Source organism: Plasmodium gonderi (assembly GCF_002157705.1).
Source record: "Plasmodium gonderi DNA, contig: Chr13, whole genome shotgun sequence".
Lineage (NCBI taxonomy): Eukaryota > Apicomplexa > Aconoidasida > Haemosporida > Plasmodiidae > Plasmodium > Plasmodium gonderi.
In genome coordinates this window covers 1,900,597-1,914,468 of record NW_021628938.1, presented here as the reverse complement: position 1 = coordinate 1,914,468, position 13,872 = coordinate 1,900,597, and the positions used below count along the sequence as shown (strand labels likewise).

The 13,872-nt window shown below is 29.4% G+C and overlaps 3 protein-coding genes across 3 annotated transcripts; 2 read left to right on the top strand and 1 right to left on the bottom strand.

Annotated features, from left to right (window-relative positions):
* Positions 1–1,746: 1,746 nt before the first annotated feature.
* Positions 1,747–3,219, top strand: PGO_133500 (diphthamide synthesis protein; the record flags this gene model as incomplete). Its single annotated transcript, XM_028689866.1, has 1 exon — positions 1,747–3,219. One exon carries the CDS (start codon positions 1,747–1,749, stop codon positions 3,217–3,219), a length of 1,473 nt encoding a protein of 490 aa, XP_028545667.1.
* Positions 3,220–6,576: 3,357 nt separating this feature from the next.
* PGO_133490 (DnaJ domain containing protein) lies at positions 6,577–8,221 on the top strand (the record flags this gene model as incomplete). Its single annotated transcript, XM_028689865.1, has 3 exons — positions 6,577–7,369; positions 7,626–7,885; positions 8,129–8,221. 3 exons carry the CDS (start codon positions 6,577–6,579, stop codon positions 8,219–8,221), a joined length of 1,146 nt encoding a protein of 381 aa, XP_028545666.1.
* Positions 8,222–8,779: 558 nt separating this feature from the next.
* Positions 8,780–11,760, bottom strand: PGO_133480 (26S proteasome regulatory subunit RPN13; the record flags this gene model as incomplete). The annotated part of the gene is made up of 11 exons (XM_028689864.1): positions 8,780–8,838; positions 9,061–9,093; positions 9,320–9,450; positions 9,697–9,778; positions 10,002–10,106; positions 10,281–10,329; positions 10,487–10,536; positions 10,901–10,991; positions 11,130–11,186; positions 11,463–11,555; positions 11,749–11,760. 11 exons carry the CDS (start codon positions 11,758–11,760, stop codon positions 8,780–8,782), a joined length of 762 nt encoding a protein of 253 aa, XP_028545665.1.
* Between the last annotated feature and the right edge of the window lie 2,112 nt (positions 11,761–13,872).

Below are 13,872 nucleotides of genomic sequence, written 5' to 3'. Positions count from 1 at the left end.
CCGGTACACATTGTGCACACGTGGATTTTTTTTTTTTTTTTTTTTTTTTTTTTTTTTTTTTTTTTTTTTTTTTTTTTTTTTTTTTTTTTTTTTTTTTTTTTTTTTTTTTTTTTTATTTTTTTTTTTTTTTTTTTTTTTTTTTTTTTTTTTTTTTTTTTTTTTTTTTTTTTTTTTTTTTTTTTTTTTTTTTTTTTTTTTTTTTCCCTATTCTTTTGCTTGTTTTATTTTATTTTTGCCTCTTCTTTTGCTTATTTTATTTTATTTTATTTTATATTTATTTATTTTATTTTTTTTTGTGCACAAATGAATTGGCAAGAGAGCCAAAAGAAATATTTCAGAACAGCAGGGGATAATAAGTCTTATGTATAAGATTGGCAATGCACATGAAATTAAAACGAGTACAAAAACAAAGGAACTAAAATGAAGGAACCTGAAAAATATAACCATGGAAAATTTTTATTCTAGAACTTGCTCGATAGGAAAGGTCTCACAACTATATCAATATTTCCATCTCGTTGAACAATTCAAATATCAAACAACTGTTCAAGAATGAGATTTCGAAAAATAAAAAATTTCCTCATTCACACAAATAAAATATTAAAAAATTCTGAATAGCCAAGGTTGTATATATATATATACAAAATTGGGATTGTCAATTGGACGAGGAAGGGAAAAGGGCACGGAACAGAACTGCGGTTAGTGTAAAGTGGTTGTGGAAGGACTACCAAAAAAATGAACACAAAAAAAAAAAAAGGGCGAAAAAGCGAAAATGCTGTCGTCACATTTCTACACTCCCTTGTAGGTATAACATAAGTATTATCCTAATGCCAAAGCAAAATGTAAAATACAGAAAAATGCTCCATTTATGAGAAGAAAAAAAAAAAAAAAAAAAAAAAAAAATCGCTATAATGGGGAAGTATTTATATTTCCTCATTCTGCATCAAACAACAGCGCACACAGGTGCATTTATGTAAGAACATGAATTATAAATATTACAACTATATGTTCTATACCACACTGTGGTATTATATTCTCTATAATAAGCCTTTGTGCATGAGGAAATATACAAATATGTATATGTAAATATATATTTATATACGTATTATATATCTACACTCCTAAGCGGGCTCTTCCCCTTATGCGAGCCAAATTCATCCGGTAATGTTTCTTCCCAATAAAAATGCAAGAAATGAAGAGAAACGTCAAAGAAATAAAAACGTTCATCAACTTTTTCTCAACAGGAATGGGGTGTCAAATTGATCATTCTGAACGATGAACATACAGAACGAAAGGAAAAAAAGTTAATCATTTTTTTTTTTTTTTTTTTTACCCCTCGTTATGTGCATGTACAGAAAGAAAAAAAAAAAAAACGCACATTTCTTTTAATTTATCACTTTATTAAGCAATAAGCTTCTCATTCGCTGTTTTCCCTCGTTTATAATATAATGTAATGCAATATATGCATATACCTACATGTCATCCCATGCACGCATTTGTTAAGGAAGCCTTCTCTTTCCCCTCTATACATCCATACTTTACCCACTGAATTGAATCTCGCAAATGCAGCAGAATGTGAGTTGTGACATCATTATACCCCAATTGAGAAGCAGTAAATTTGGAAGGAAATATATGTACTTATACAATATAAATATGTACTGTTGGTCACTTCAATAGTTGTTGTGAAAAGGTTCCTCTTCATCCTCTCTATATACATGTGTTGTACCTGGCACTTATTGCCCTCACAAGATGAAGGAAATAGGTGAGAAAAAGGAAACTGACAAGCAGACCGAATTGGTCGAAAAGAGCAAAATTGTCGAAAGCAAAAAAAAAATTCACTGTTCCATCCCGAAATTTATCCTTAAGAACGAACTGTTACAAAAAGCTATAAAAAAATGCTTACCCGAAAACTACAATTTTGAAATTTACAAATGTATTGACATTATTTTAAGGGAACAGTATAAAAATATTGTGTTGCAAATGCCAGAAGGACTACTAATATGGGGACTATACATTTCTGATATTTTGTATTTTTTTTGTAATTCTGTGGAAGAAGTTATTATACTTGGAGATGTTACCTATGGTGGATGTTGTATTGATGATTTTACAAGTGAGAAATTGAACTGTGATTTAATTATTCATTATGGACATTCTTGTTTAGTTCCATTGACGGTTACAAGAATTCGATGCATATATGTTTTTGTGGATATAAAATTAAATTCCTCACATTTAGTTGAAACTATTAAAAAAAATTTTTCTCCAAAGGACATTGTGTTAATCCTTGGTACAATACAATTTTCTTGCCTTGTTCATAGTGTTCATAATATATTAAAGAGTGAAAATTATTTTGATATTTTCTTACCTATTCCTCAAGTTCTCCCCTTAACTAAGGGAGAGGTACTAGGATGTACATCGCCTAACTTATATCGATTTATTTATGAACATATAATACAAAAGTATGTGGAAGTAAATCAAAGTATTCATTTCGCACAGAAAGAAATGAATGAAGAAGGAAATTGCCAAGATGGAAAAAGTTTTCCCAAAAGTATGTCGAAAGAACACAACGAGACATTCATAATAAACGAATGCAAAAATTTTTTGAGAAAAAATAACGTCAAAATTGTGTTCATAGCAGATGGTAGATTTCATTTGGAAAGTCTCATGATACATAACCCAGATTTTACATTCTATCGATATAATCCATTTAATAAAATAATATCACAAGAAAAATACAATTACAGGCTTTTCTATGAAATACGGAAAAATGAAATAAAAAAATGTACAAATTGTAAAAGTGTGTGCATTATTTTAAGTACTTTAGGAAGACAAGGAAATATAAATATTTTAAAAAACATTTTAAATATAATAAAACAAAAAAATATTTCCTTTTTTATTCTTTTATTACCTGAAATATTTAATGAAAAATTATCCTTATTTAAAAATGTTGATGTATTTATACAAATTGGATGTCCAAGATTATCAATTGATTGGGGTAATTACAATGATAAACCATTATTAAATACATATGAAGCTTATGTATTTTTGAAATCACTTAAATATAGGGATATCTATCCCATGGATTACTATGCCAGTATGGGCAATGTCTGGACGAACTATAATGCTGGTATTGGTCAAATGACAGAAAAAAATTTATCCACCAGGGAGCTTATTAAGAGGCGTATTCAAATGCGTAAGAGCAAGATCGCCATCCGTTACCAATAGTTCTGAGTGCACGTGATAAATCCGTATCCGATATGAAGTAGCATTCGAAAAAAGAAATGTCCAGAATGTTATATCCATGCATACATATATACATACATATCCATACATACATGCACACACAAGGGAAATCTCTGCCAGCTGCTGGAGACACACTATGAAATAAAAAAAAAAAAAAATTTAGCAAACTGTGCTCAATATCTTTAAATTCCTTTCTTTTGTTTCTGCTTTATTATATTCGATATATTTTTTTTTTTTATTACACTAATTTTACACTTTATTTCTCCACTGTTCGGCTCTGAGTCCGACCAGAGGTTAGAGCAAGCACAATGATGTGCACGCTAAAATATGTATAGCTATACATAACACATGGTATTGTTCTATACTGAATTATATGCATTTGCAATCACATTTGCATTAGAATTATGAATTTTGCTTTTTGGCACATACAACAATTTGGCGCTGTGTGTAGCGGCTTATGCATGTTCGGTCGGTTTGTTCACATTTTTGTTCTTTGATTTTTTCATGCTTTTACTTTTTCGTGCTTTTACTTTTTCGTGCTTTTACTTTTTCGTGCTTTTACTTTTTCGTGCTTTTACTTTTTCGTGCTTTTACTTTTTCGTGCTTTTACTTTTTCGTGCTTTTACTTTTTCGTGCTTTTACTTTTTCGTGCTTTTACTTTTTCGTGCTTCTACTTTTTCGTGCTTTTACTTTTTCATGCTTTTACTTTTTCATGCTTTTACTTTTTCATGCTTTTACTTTTTCATGCTTTTACTTTTTCTGTTCAATCCAGAGACAACTGCACGGCAAATTACAGTGCCGTGGAATGAAATATAGTTGCCAAGGTTCTATTCATATGGCCTAGGCGTTTGTGTTAATATGTACACATTGGAAACTCTCTGATTCATGCGAATTTCAACGAATTTGAAGTGTCTACTTTTTCAAACATATTTTGGAAGAAAAGGGGGTCTTGGGGAATGTGTCTTTTCTCCTTCAAAAGGAGAACTTTTTTATGGAAGTAATAATGCAGAATATGTATATATATATATATATATATATACATACACTTGTGTATGTGTATATACAGCTTTGCCCATTTTCCTTTCGTTATATCTTCAAGGATTTTTTCTTTTTTCTCCATCACCTATTTGTCTTCTTTCCCTTCGTTTTATGTTTCAAAAGCATACAATATGGTCTAACCATAAATTTCGTTTCCCCATTTTGCTTAAACAGTAATGCAAAATAAGTGTTTTTTTTTTTTTTTTTTTTTTTACATAATTTACGAGCGTCGAAAAAGTGTGAAATGTACGCAAGCATGTACGTATATTTATACACTTATGCATTATCCTCACCTCAAATACTTTTCTGTCATATTTTGTAATTTTCCTGAAATTGTGCATATAAACAAAATTCCAAGAATATTTCGTGAATAGTTCGCTTTTGCGTTTTCGGCGTCCATGAGCTTGAACGAGGAGGAGAATTAGTCCAAATTGTTGCGTTACGTTTTGCTTCCCTGTGTTTTGTTTTGTTTTGTTTAGCTTCGTTCTGCTTTGCCACTTTCTTTTCCCATTTCATTTATTATATAGGTGTTTCCTTTGTAGTCACGCATTGCGTATTGCACAAGTATGATGGTTTTTTTTTTTTTCCACTTTTTTTTTTTTTTTTTTTTTTCATTTTTCCCTCTCTTTATATGCACAATAAAGTAATGCACAACTCCACACATCCACATGGCGTAATCTTTGAAGAAGAAAAAAAAAAAAAACGATTAACTAAAAAAATAAATCAATATATTTGTGAATTTTTAAGAGTTGTAATTTTTTGACATAAGGATGAATGCACTGCACATTTATAGTTTAGGTTTCTACTGTAAAATTTTGTGATATCTTCTTTATTAGATATTTTCTATTTTTTTAAAAGTTTCCTTTTTTTTTAAAAGTTCCCTGTTTGAATTGAAACTTTTGTCACATTCTAGGGAGAGTGAAAATGCCATAAGCATATTTGAAGGCATTTGTATGGACACTTTATATTCGTATGCTGGGAGCGGAAATTTTCATCGCAAATTTTCCCCTGAACATTTGCTATGAACCCCTTGTAGCGAAAGTTTGGCACCTGCTGTCACAAAACCAACCTTCACACGCAAGAATAAGTCTCCGTATGTATATCTACTAGATAGGCACGATTCCCACCCAACCCTAAGTAAAATGCACCTTTTTTTCTTCTACTTTTTATTCCTTTTTTTCTGCCTATTTTGCTTCCTTTTTTTCTTCTTCTTCTTCTTCTTCCACTTTTTGTACCTCTTTTTTTTTACCTCTTTTTCTTTTTTATCCCCAACATTAGTCTTTAGTTAGTCATGCAGTACTGTAAAAAAAACGCCCCTTATGCGTAAAAACTTTCAGTTGTGTATCACTTCCCTTGACCCCAACAGCTTTTATCCGTTTTTCCCTATCTCATTATATTTTACAATTATTATATAATTATGTATTCAATATATAACATGCCTCCCATTTTACACTTATAGCAATACCTGTGAAATGCCATATTTGAAGAAAATGATTTTGCAAGAAGGTGGGAGAAGTTTTCAGATAAACAATCTTTTACTTAAAAGAATTTTTACAAATTCGCGAATAACAACAAGCATATGTTTGAATGCGTTCCAATAATCGAAGGAATTGTCCACGTATAACTCATTCATGAAACATACATATTTATAATTATGCATGCATATACATGTATACATAGATGTATTTTTTGTCTGTACCTGTTTGTTTTTTATACTTATTAACAAACTAGAAAATATCGCATTGCGAACATTTTGCAGCAGCCCGTTTGTGCTTTTTTTTTTTTTTTTTTTACGTTTCATTTGCTTGCAACATTACGCGTTTAGTCATAAAAGTACACAATTATTGACACAACATTCGATGGACACTTCAATGTAGTTCTTTCTTTTTCTTCCCTCGTCTGTTCTAGTCTGCTCTTGTCTGTTCTTCTAACCTCTTTTCTGCTCTCTTCACCTCTTTTCTCTTCTTTTCTCTTCTTTTCTCCTCTTTTCTCCTCTTTTCTCCTCCTTTTTTTTGAATATTTTTTTTCCCAGTTTGGAAGTGTTAATTTTTTTAATGTGATAAACCAGAGGCACAAATAAGTAACACAGTGGAGAAGTCCTGCACATGCAAAGAAATCAAACAGACAAACATCCAAGCAAGCGCATAACAACAGCACAAATTGTGTAGGAAAAGCAATACTCTTTAATTATATATATTTGTCATAAGGAGAAAAGAGAGAAAGGATCGTGTTATCCCTCTCATTTCAGCATTTTTTTTTTTTTATCTCTCATTCGAACGTTGTCCCACAAACACAACCAAAATGGAAGAAATAATCATCCACATGATTGTTATTGCTCCTTTGACGAAATGGATAATAGGACCTAATAGATATTGGAATAAGGGAAAACGAGAATACGGAGTTTATATTGCACTATTTTTACTATTCTGTGTAGGAATATACGAGTTAAGAAAACCAAACCAGAATTTATATGAAATACTGGAATTAAACTCATATGCAAATAAGACAAATATACAACAAGCTTTTAGGAGATTATCTCGAATTTATCATCCAGATAAATGTAAAGAAGCAAATGCATTTGAAAGATTTAATAAAATAAGAGAAGCTTATGAAATATTATCAAATGAAAAGAAAAAATATATATATGACAGATTTGGAGATTTTGCTGGAAATGAAATTACCAATTTTTTTTATGTAGAAATTATTATTATAGCAATATTTCAGTTTGCTATTTCGTTTATATTTGGATTCTTATATACATATGGAAAAGATAATGAAAAATATCGAATTTTAATTTGTTTATATATTGCTCTAAATTTCTGCATTGAATTAATATTCAGATTTAGCCCTGAGAGTACACACTTCCTTTCTTTTCTTCCTATCTTCTGTCATTACACGCCATTTGAAAGAATAAATTCATTGAGAGTTCTTGTTCCTCTAGTCATGAATGGTATTCTTCTTGTGGATGTTTATTTTATTGATGAAGACACGGATCTTTATGTATCTACCTTTTTTGAATATGTCTTTGAGAATAGTGAAAAAACAATAAAAAATATGGATGATGCTGTTATTTTTTGCGCCCGTTTGGTAGATGGTAATGGGAAAAAAATATTTCATAGGATGGAATAACATAGACATGTGCAAACACTACTGGCATATAAAATCTCCATAACTGCACACCATAACTTGTTTATCCATCAGTGCAAAAAAAAAAAAAAGTAATGTATCTGTGTATAACGAACATAGTGCATGCCTTTTTTCTGCAGTAGTGGTATTCCCATTTTTAATTGCAAATTTTGTTTTTCCATTCTCCCTCCCACCCCATATTAACTTTTTTACCCAAATCACAGGTAAAGTAAACAAAGGAAGCAATTTCTCATGGAGAGAAAAAGACGCATATAGTCATATGACCAGTATTGATGAATTGGGTGATAATGAAACATATGATGAGAAATGTGACAAAAATGATTTTTTTTATAGATTGTTATATAATGTGGTAGAAATGAGTACAGAGAATGTTGAATTGAAAGTTCCAAAAAAAGAATTATGTCGTCGTTTCGATTGGTCTAGGATGTACACTGCTAGTGTTATGGAAAAAAGTTCCGTAGACGTAAGATTACACAAATTTGCATGTTTTATAAAGTTCTTAAAACAGAGAAAAATAAAATAAAAAAAGAAGACAAAGAAGAAATGTAACGTTTTGTTCGTGTGTTTAATACTGTTTAACCCGCTTGTCCAAATTTCGTCCACTTTTTTCGTAATGCGTGAACAAGCCTGCATTTGCACAAGCGTTTACACATGCATAATGCACAAATTTCATTTTATTTTTTCAACGGCCATTCCATCCCCACAGAAAGACTTTGAGGAAAGCAACGCGTCCACGGGTATCTTATTCTCATCCTTGCTCTATTTTGTTGGTTTAATATCCCATCTGATGTCCAAATGATGCGAAGAACTTGTGTTTTGTAGGTATCTAAAGAAAATTTGGTTTTCCAAGTGCGCTTATTTGACGTTGTTCTAGTTGGTACCACTTGACATTTTTTAATTTGTTTTGACATTTTAATTTTTTTTTTTTTTTTTTTTTTTTATTTCTCTTTTAAATCATCCATTTTGTTCCTTTGATTCATCACTGTTTGCTTTATTTCATTTTTTTTCAATTCTTGCAGTTTCTGTAATTTTTGCAATTTCTGCAATTTCTGCAATTTCTGCAATTTCTGCAACTTCTGCAATTTCTGCAACTTCTGCAATTTCTGCAACTTCTGCAATTTCTGCAACTTCTGCAATTTCTGCAACTTCTGCAATTTCTGCAACTTCTGCAATTTCTGCAACTTCTGCAATTTCTGCAACTTCTGCAATTTCTACAATTTTTCTGCTTATTCCTTCCCCTCGTCTTATCCCTCATCGAGGATTCTAAAAAGATTTCATGTTTTTGTTTTTCATCCACAGTTTAGGGGAAATATTAATAAACGCGTAGTATTTGTGTACACAACCTTGTCCATATGCATCAGTTGTTTTCTTCCTTTTTGTATTTATTTTCCAATGATTCAATTAGGTATTCCATTGCTGAAAGTTTATGCGAAGAAAAACACAAAAAAATGAAAAAACATGGTAAAAAATGAAAAAAATGTGATAAAATAAAATAAATACATGGTAAAAAATGTAAAAATAGAATAAAATAAAAACGTTGTGCATAGTGCTATTCTTATACTTCTCATAATATCGCCAAACTACTTGGCAATTTTTGAACTTTTTGTGTTAAATTTTTTAATTTATCTTATGTCTTACGATCCGCTATGTTGTCCTCTGGAGGAGATAAATCTAATGTAGAGATAAAAACATTAGGGAAAAAAAAAAAAAAAAAAAAAAAACATCAAATGGGGTATAAAAAGGCAAAAACAAAACCAGTATGAAAAGGAGAAGAAAAGAACAAAAACCCATGGAATATGACACATGGGGTGTGATGTGTATTTATTTATATAAATATTCATATATACATAAACTAATAAACTGCATGATATATGCTATACAAAGTTATGAAACTTACTGAGGGACATTAAAATAAAATTCAAATGTGAAGATAGAGACATATCAAGTGACTTCAAATTTGAGTTCAAGGATCTACTATTGATTAAATCCATGATGTCATATTTGTTTTGATATCCTACTGGCATATGTCTGAACGTAATTTCAAAAAAAATGATATCCTTCAAAGTGAAATCTTTTACATAATTAACGTTTTCGAATGGTTAAATTATAGAACGTGTGCGTGCGTGTGCACACATTTGGATTACAACTTTTTCGTAATCTATGTATAAATGCATGAAAAAACTAAATTTCTTGAAACTTCCCACATGTGTAAATATATATACATACATTTCATATACGAATTTGTATTTATTTCATTATGTGTTCTCTATTTACGTTTTCAATTCTTCATAGGCTTCCGGAACTTCCAGTAATTTGGAAAAATATTCACTCACAAACAGGTCCTTAAAAGATACGGCTACCAGTATTGGCATATATATATATATATATATATATATATAAAGGGAGAAATATATGAAGGGCAGGGAATGAGCAGAGTAGTTATATATTTTCTTTTCTTACACGAATTCATAGAAAGAGGGTTATTAATGTAATGAATGAAAATGATAAAGCGGTTTCATGTATTTATTTTTTCCAGTTTTTCATCTGCTCATTTGTTTCTCCTTTTTGTGGTATCTCACCTGTCTTTGTTTCTATATTCTGCAAGTTTCTATTGTGTGCAAATAGCAAATCCGACAAACCAGAAGTATAGTCACTTTGGTTATATCTCCTTTTGCTACCAATATCTGCATTCATTCGAAAGTGAAGAAAAAAAAAATTGATGAAAAAAAATTAGACAGAAAAAAAAAATTGTTTATGTGCGTATATCTATATATATGTACAGAAGCATACATATATGTAATTTCATTTCATTTATTTAAGATACACTTTGGATAACACAATAGCAGTGCAAGTCTTACCCTTGGCTAAATCGTTTGCTATGATTGAATTGAATTTTCTCACAAATAACTGGGTGAAGACATAATAAAATCGATAAGGTGAAATATAACAAAGTAGAGATAAAAATAAAGATAAATAATCTCAATTAGAAATAAAAAAAAATTCCTTTTCGCTTTTTTAAAAAGGAAGCTCCTATATGTAAAAAGAAAAAGAGGTTTAAAATTACTTCATCCTTCGAATCATCATAGTCTTGCATCCAGTAAAATGATACTTCACCTTGAATTGGATGAGAAAAGTAAAGTAATAAAAAAATTATAAGGTAAAAAAAAAATAAATGAGTCAGGTAAAAATAAAAACAAGTTCATATAGTCATAATAATAAACGCATGTCAATATGGCCATACGTTGGCAGTTTTGAATTGTTGTATAATAGGTAAAGTTTTTTTTTTTTTTTTAATGTTTCATCTTTTTCACTCAGTGTAGTTTTCCACATAAAAAAGGGAATAATTCAAATGTTCATTTCCCCATATTGCATATATAAGGTTCAGCCAGTTTATTTTATTTTATTTTATTTTTTTTTTTTTTCTCTTTTCATGTTAAAAGTGTTACACATTTTACATTATGTTTTGACTTTGTCTTACCTCTCAATTTATTCCTCAGTAGATATACTCTTCCAGTTTTGCACTGATCAACTTTTTCCAGGGATATACTTTTTGTTAATATCAAATTGTCCTATATGTAATGAGACGGAACAAACGTTAGCATATTTAGTAGATGTAATAATAGAATTCTATAGGATTGTTCAAATAAAAATATTTTCCATTATCTGACTCCATCCTTTTCAATCTCCAAAAAAAAAAAAAAAAATACCTCAACTTTATTATTTTCCCTATTGATCCACTGGAAGTTGTATAAATTGTCGCATATCTGTTTTGAATTTTTTTTTTTTTTTTTACAATGGAAAATTTTTGTGTAATGGGATGAAAAAAAAAAAAAAAAATAAAATAATAAATTAATACTTCTTCAAATTAAAATACAAAGATAATTTGTAAAATCAGTGTTTGAATGAATCCATAAATTAATAAAGGAAGGAGCAACACAGCAGTGCACTCCTGTTACTGCGTTTTCTAATACATAAAAAGCATGTCTCATTTAGTAAAAACAAAATATGTTTATTTTGTTTTTATTATTTTATTCTTTTACTTTATAAAGAACTAATTTTCCCTTTCGTTTATCCGGCTTTACTGTCTTTCCATCATAAATGCATTTTCCGGCATTTATTTCCAAGTGTATTTTCTAAAAAACGGAAAAAAATTATTAAAACATGCAACAAGGGAATAAAAGTGATCCACAAGGCAGCTCTTATTCTTTAGATGTGTTTACTTCCTTTGTAGGCGGTTTTTTATACGAGTGCATATATATCTTCACACACGAGTTGCCCTAATGAGAATACAATGTATTTTCAAAATATTAGGTAAAGATCCTTTACCGCTGCATCCATTTTGTACTAATCGTTTTTGACAGAATGTAATCTTTATGGGATAAAAACGAGGAGAACGTTAAGAATGGGAAAAAATAAAAAAAATTAAAAAAATGTTTTTTTCCTTGCTTCGATAAAAACCAAGATGAGCGCGGCAAAAATAAAAATTGTGAAATTCAACGGAATGGTACTGAATCTGTTAAAAAAAAAAAAAAAAAAAAAAGAAAAAAGAGTACATGCACATATATAAATATATATACATATTTATATATACACTTTTACGTGTGAGCATTTCTTTGCTTAGCGTTGCACTGCAACTGAGTAAGAACAAGCAAAATATTTTTCTCATGTTTATTTTTCCTATCAAATGCCAATTTAGTGAACAGTCGACTCGATTCATGTAAGAGTGTGTCAAAGTTATCGCACCAGTTACGAAATATTCCTTAAACCACAACCCGTTTTGAAGCTCCATACATGTTTCTTTCCACAACAATTTAAGCAATTAAATGTGAGTCAATAAATAAATTTTTGAGATTTTTTTTCAAGCATGGATTGCCCTTACATTAGCTCAATTATCGCGGAAAGAGTTTGTACCTCATGCACCTTATGCGGTACATAAGAAGAATGAGGACAGACATCCAAATTTCATTTGCAAGCACATGTTATATACATATATGCATTTTTTTGGTATCAACAAAGAAAACGTATATACAAATAATGTGCTCAAAAAAACTGCAATGACGTGTTACAGGCACTTTTACGGAGATACCTTTTTATACCTGACGCATTCGAGGAAAAGTTTTTTTTTTTTTTTTTTTATAAATACCTTGGTGAGTATTTCAACTAATACCGTTATTCTTAGCTGTATGTTATGTTCCACAGATGAGTAAAATTACGTGAAACGTTCAATTATTTCTCATCACCATTTTAATGCTAAAAAAATTATCCCATGTTGTAAAACATACGTAAAAAAAAAAAAAAAAAAAAAAAAGGAACAAGTCTTTAGGAGAAAAAACAAAAAATGACGAATAATATACTTTGCAGTAAAAGACCCATACAGGTGTTATAAAACACATGTATTTACCAATGTGTTCAGGAGTTTTTTTTTTTTTTTTTTTTCCCTATATCTTACACATTTAGAAAACATTGTATCTTTGGTACACACGTTATGTTTACTTGTGTAAAAAAAAAAAAAAAAAAGCACATGGGGATATATTTCAGTATAACCATGAGATAATGATAGTGTTTCCATAAAGATCATCTGGTCTGCAAGTACGATTAACTACAGCCGACATCTTCTCTTTTTTTTTCTTTTTCTATCTTTTAGAATTCATATAAGGTGAATAATATAGGGGCAGAGCATCACCTTTTTATTTTCCTTATGTTTTCAATAAAGTTACACATTTTGTATGTATATAAAATAACACAAAAGATCGATTTGACAGAAAAAATTTTTTTTTTGAGAAAGTTCCAATTCATTGTGCATTTTACATGAATACAATTTTTTTTTTTTTTTTTTAATTCACTATAAGCGTACTTGTGACATTTTATATTAACTGTTCATATTTTGCCATATTTTGTCATGTTTTGTCGTATTTTTTTTTTTTTTTTTTTTTTTGTTCAAGTTTTATATTAACAAGTCATAATTTTTATTTCACGAAATGAGCTTCTTATAAGTGATTTATATGTATTAAGCTACCGAAATGGCAAATTTATTATTTTTTTCACCAAATGATGACCCAAAAAAAAAAAAAAAATTAAGCTTTTTTTAATTAAGCAAAATGAACGCCCAAAATGACACAACATTATACAAAAACAAAAAGCACTAATTGAATTTATAAATTTTGGTAAATATTTTTATCGTGCATAATATTTTACATATAAACCAAGTATTTTTTTTTTTTTTCTCTTTAAGTTGTGAATGAAAAAATTAGGAAAAAATAAAAAGTTTCACAACTTATTTTACACTTATATACGTAATGTATAAGCAGCTATGTTTATGGGGCACGTAAATATGCATTTCGTGAAAAGGGAATAAGATATATTATATATATACATATATATATGACATTAACATGTACGTACAAATACATGTAAGCTCAAAATAAATACTCCCACACTTGGTGCTCGCAG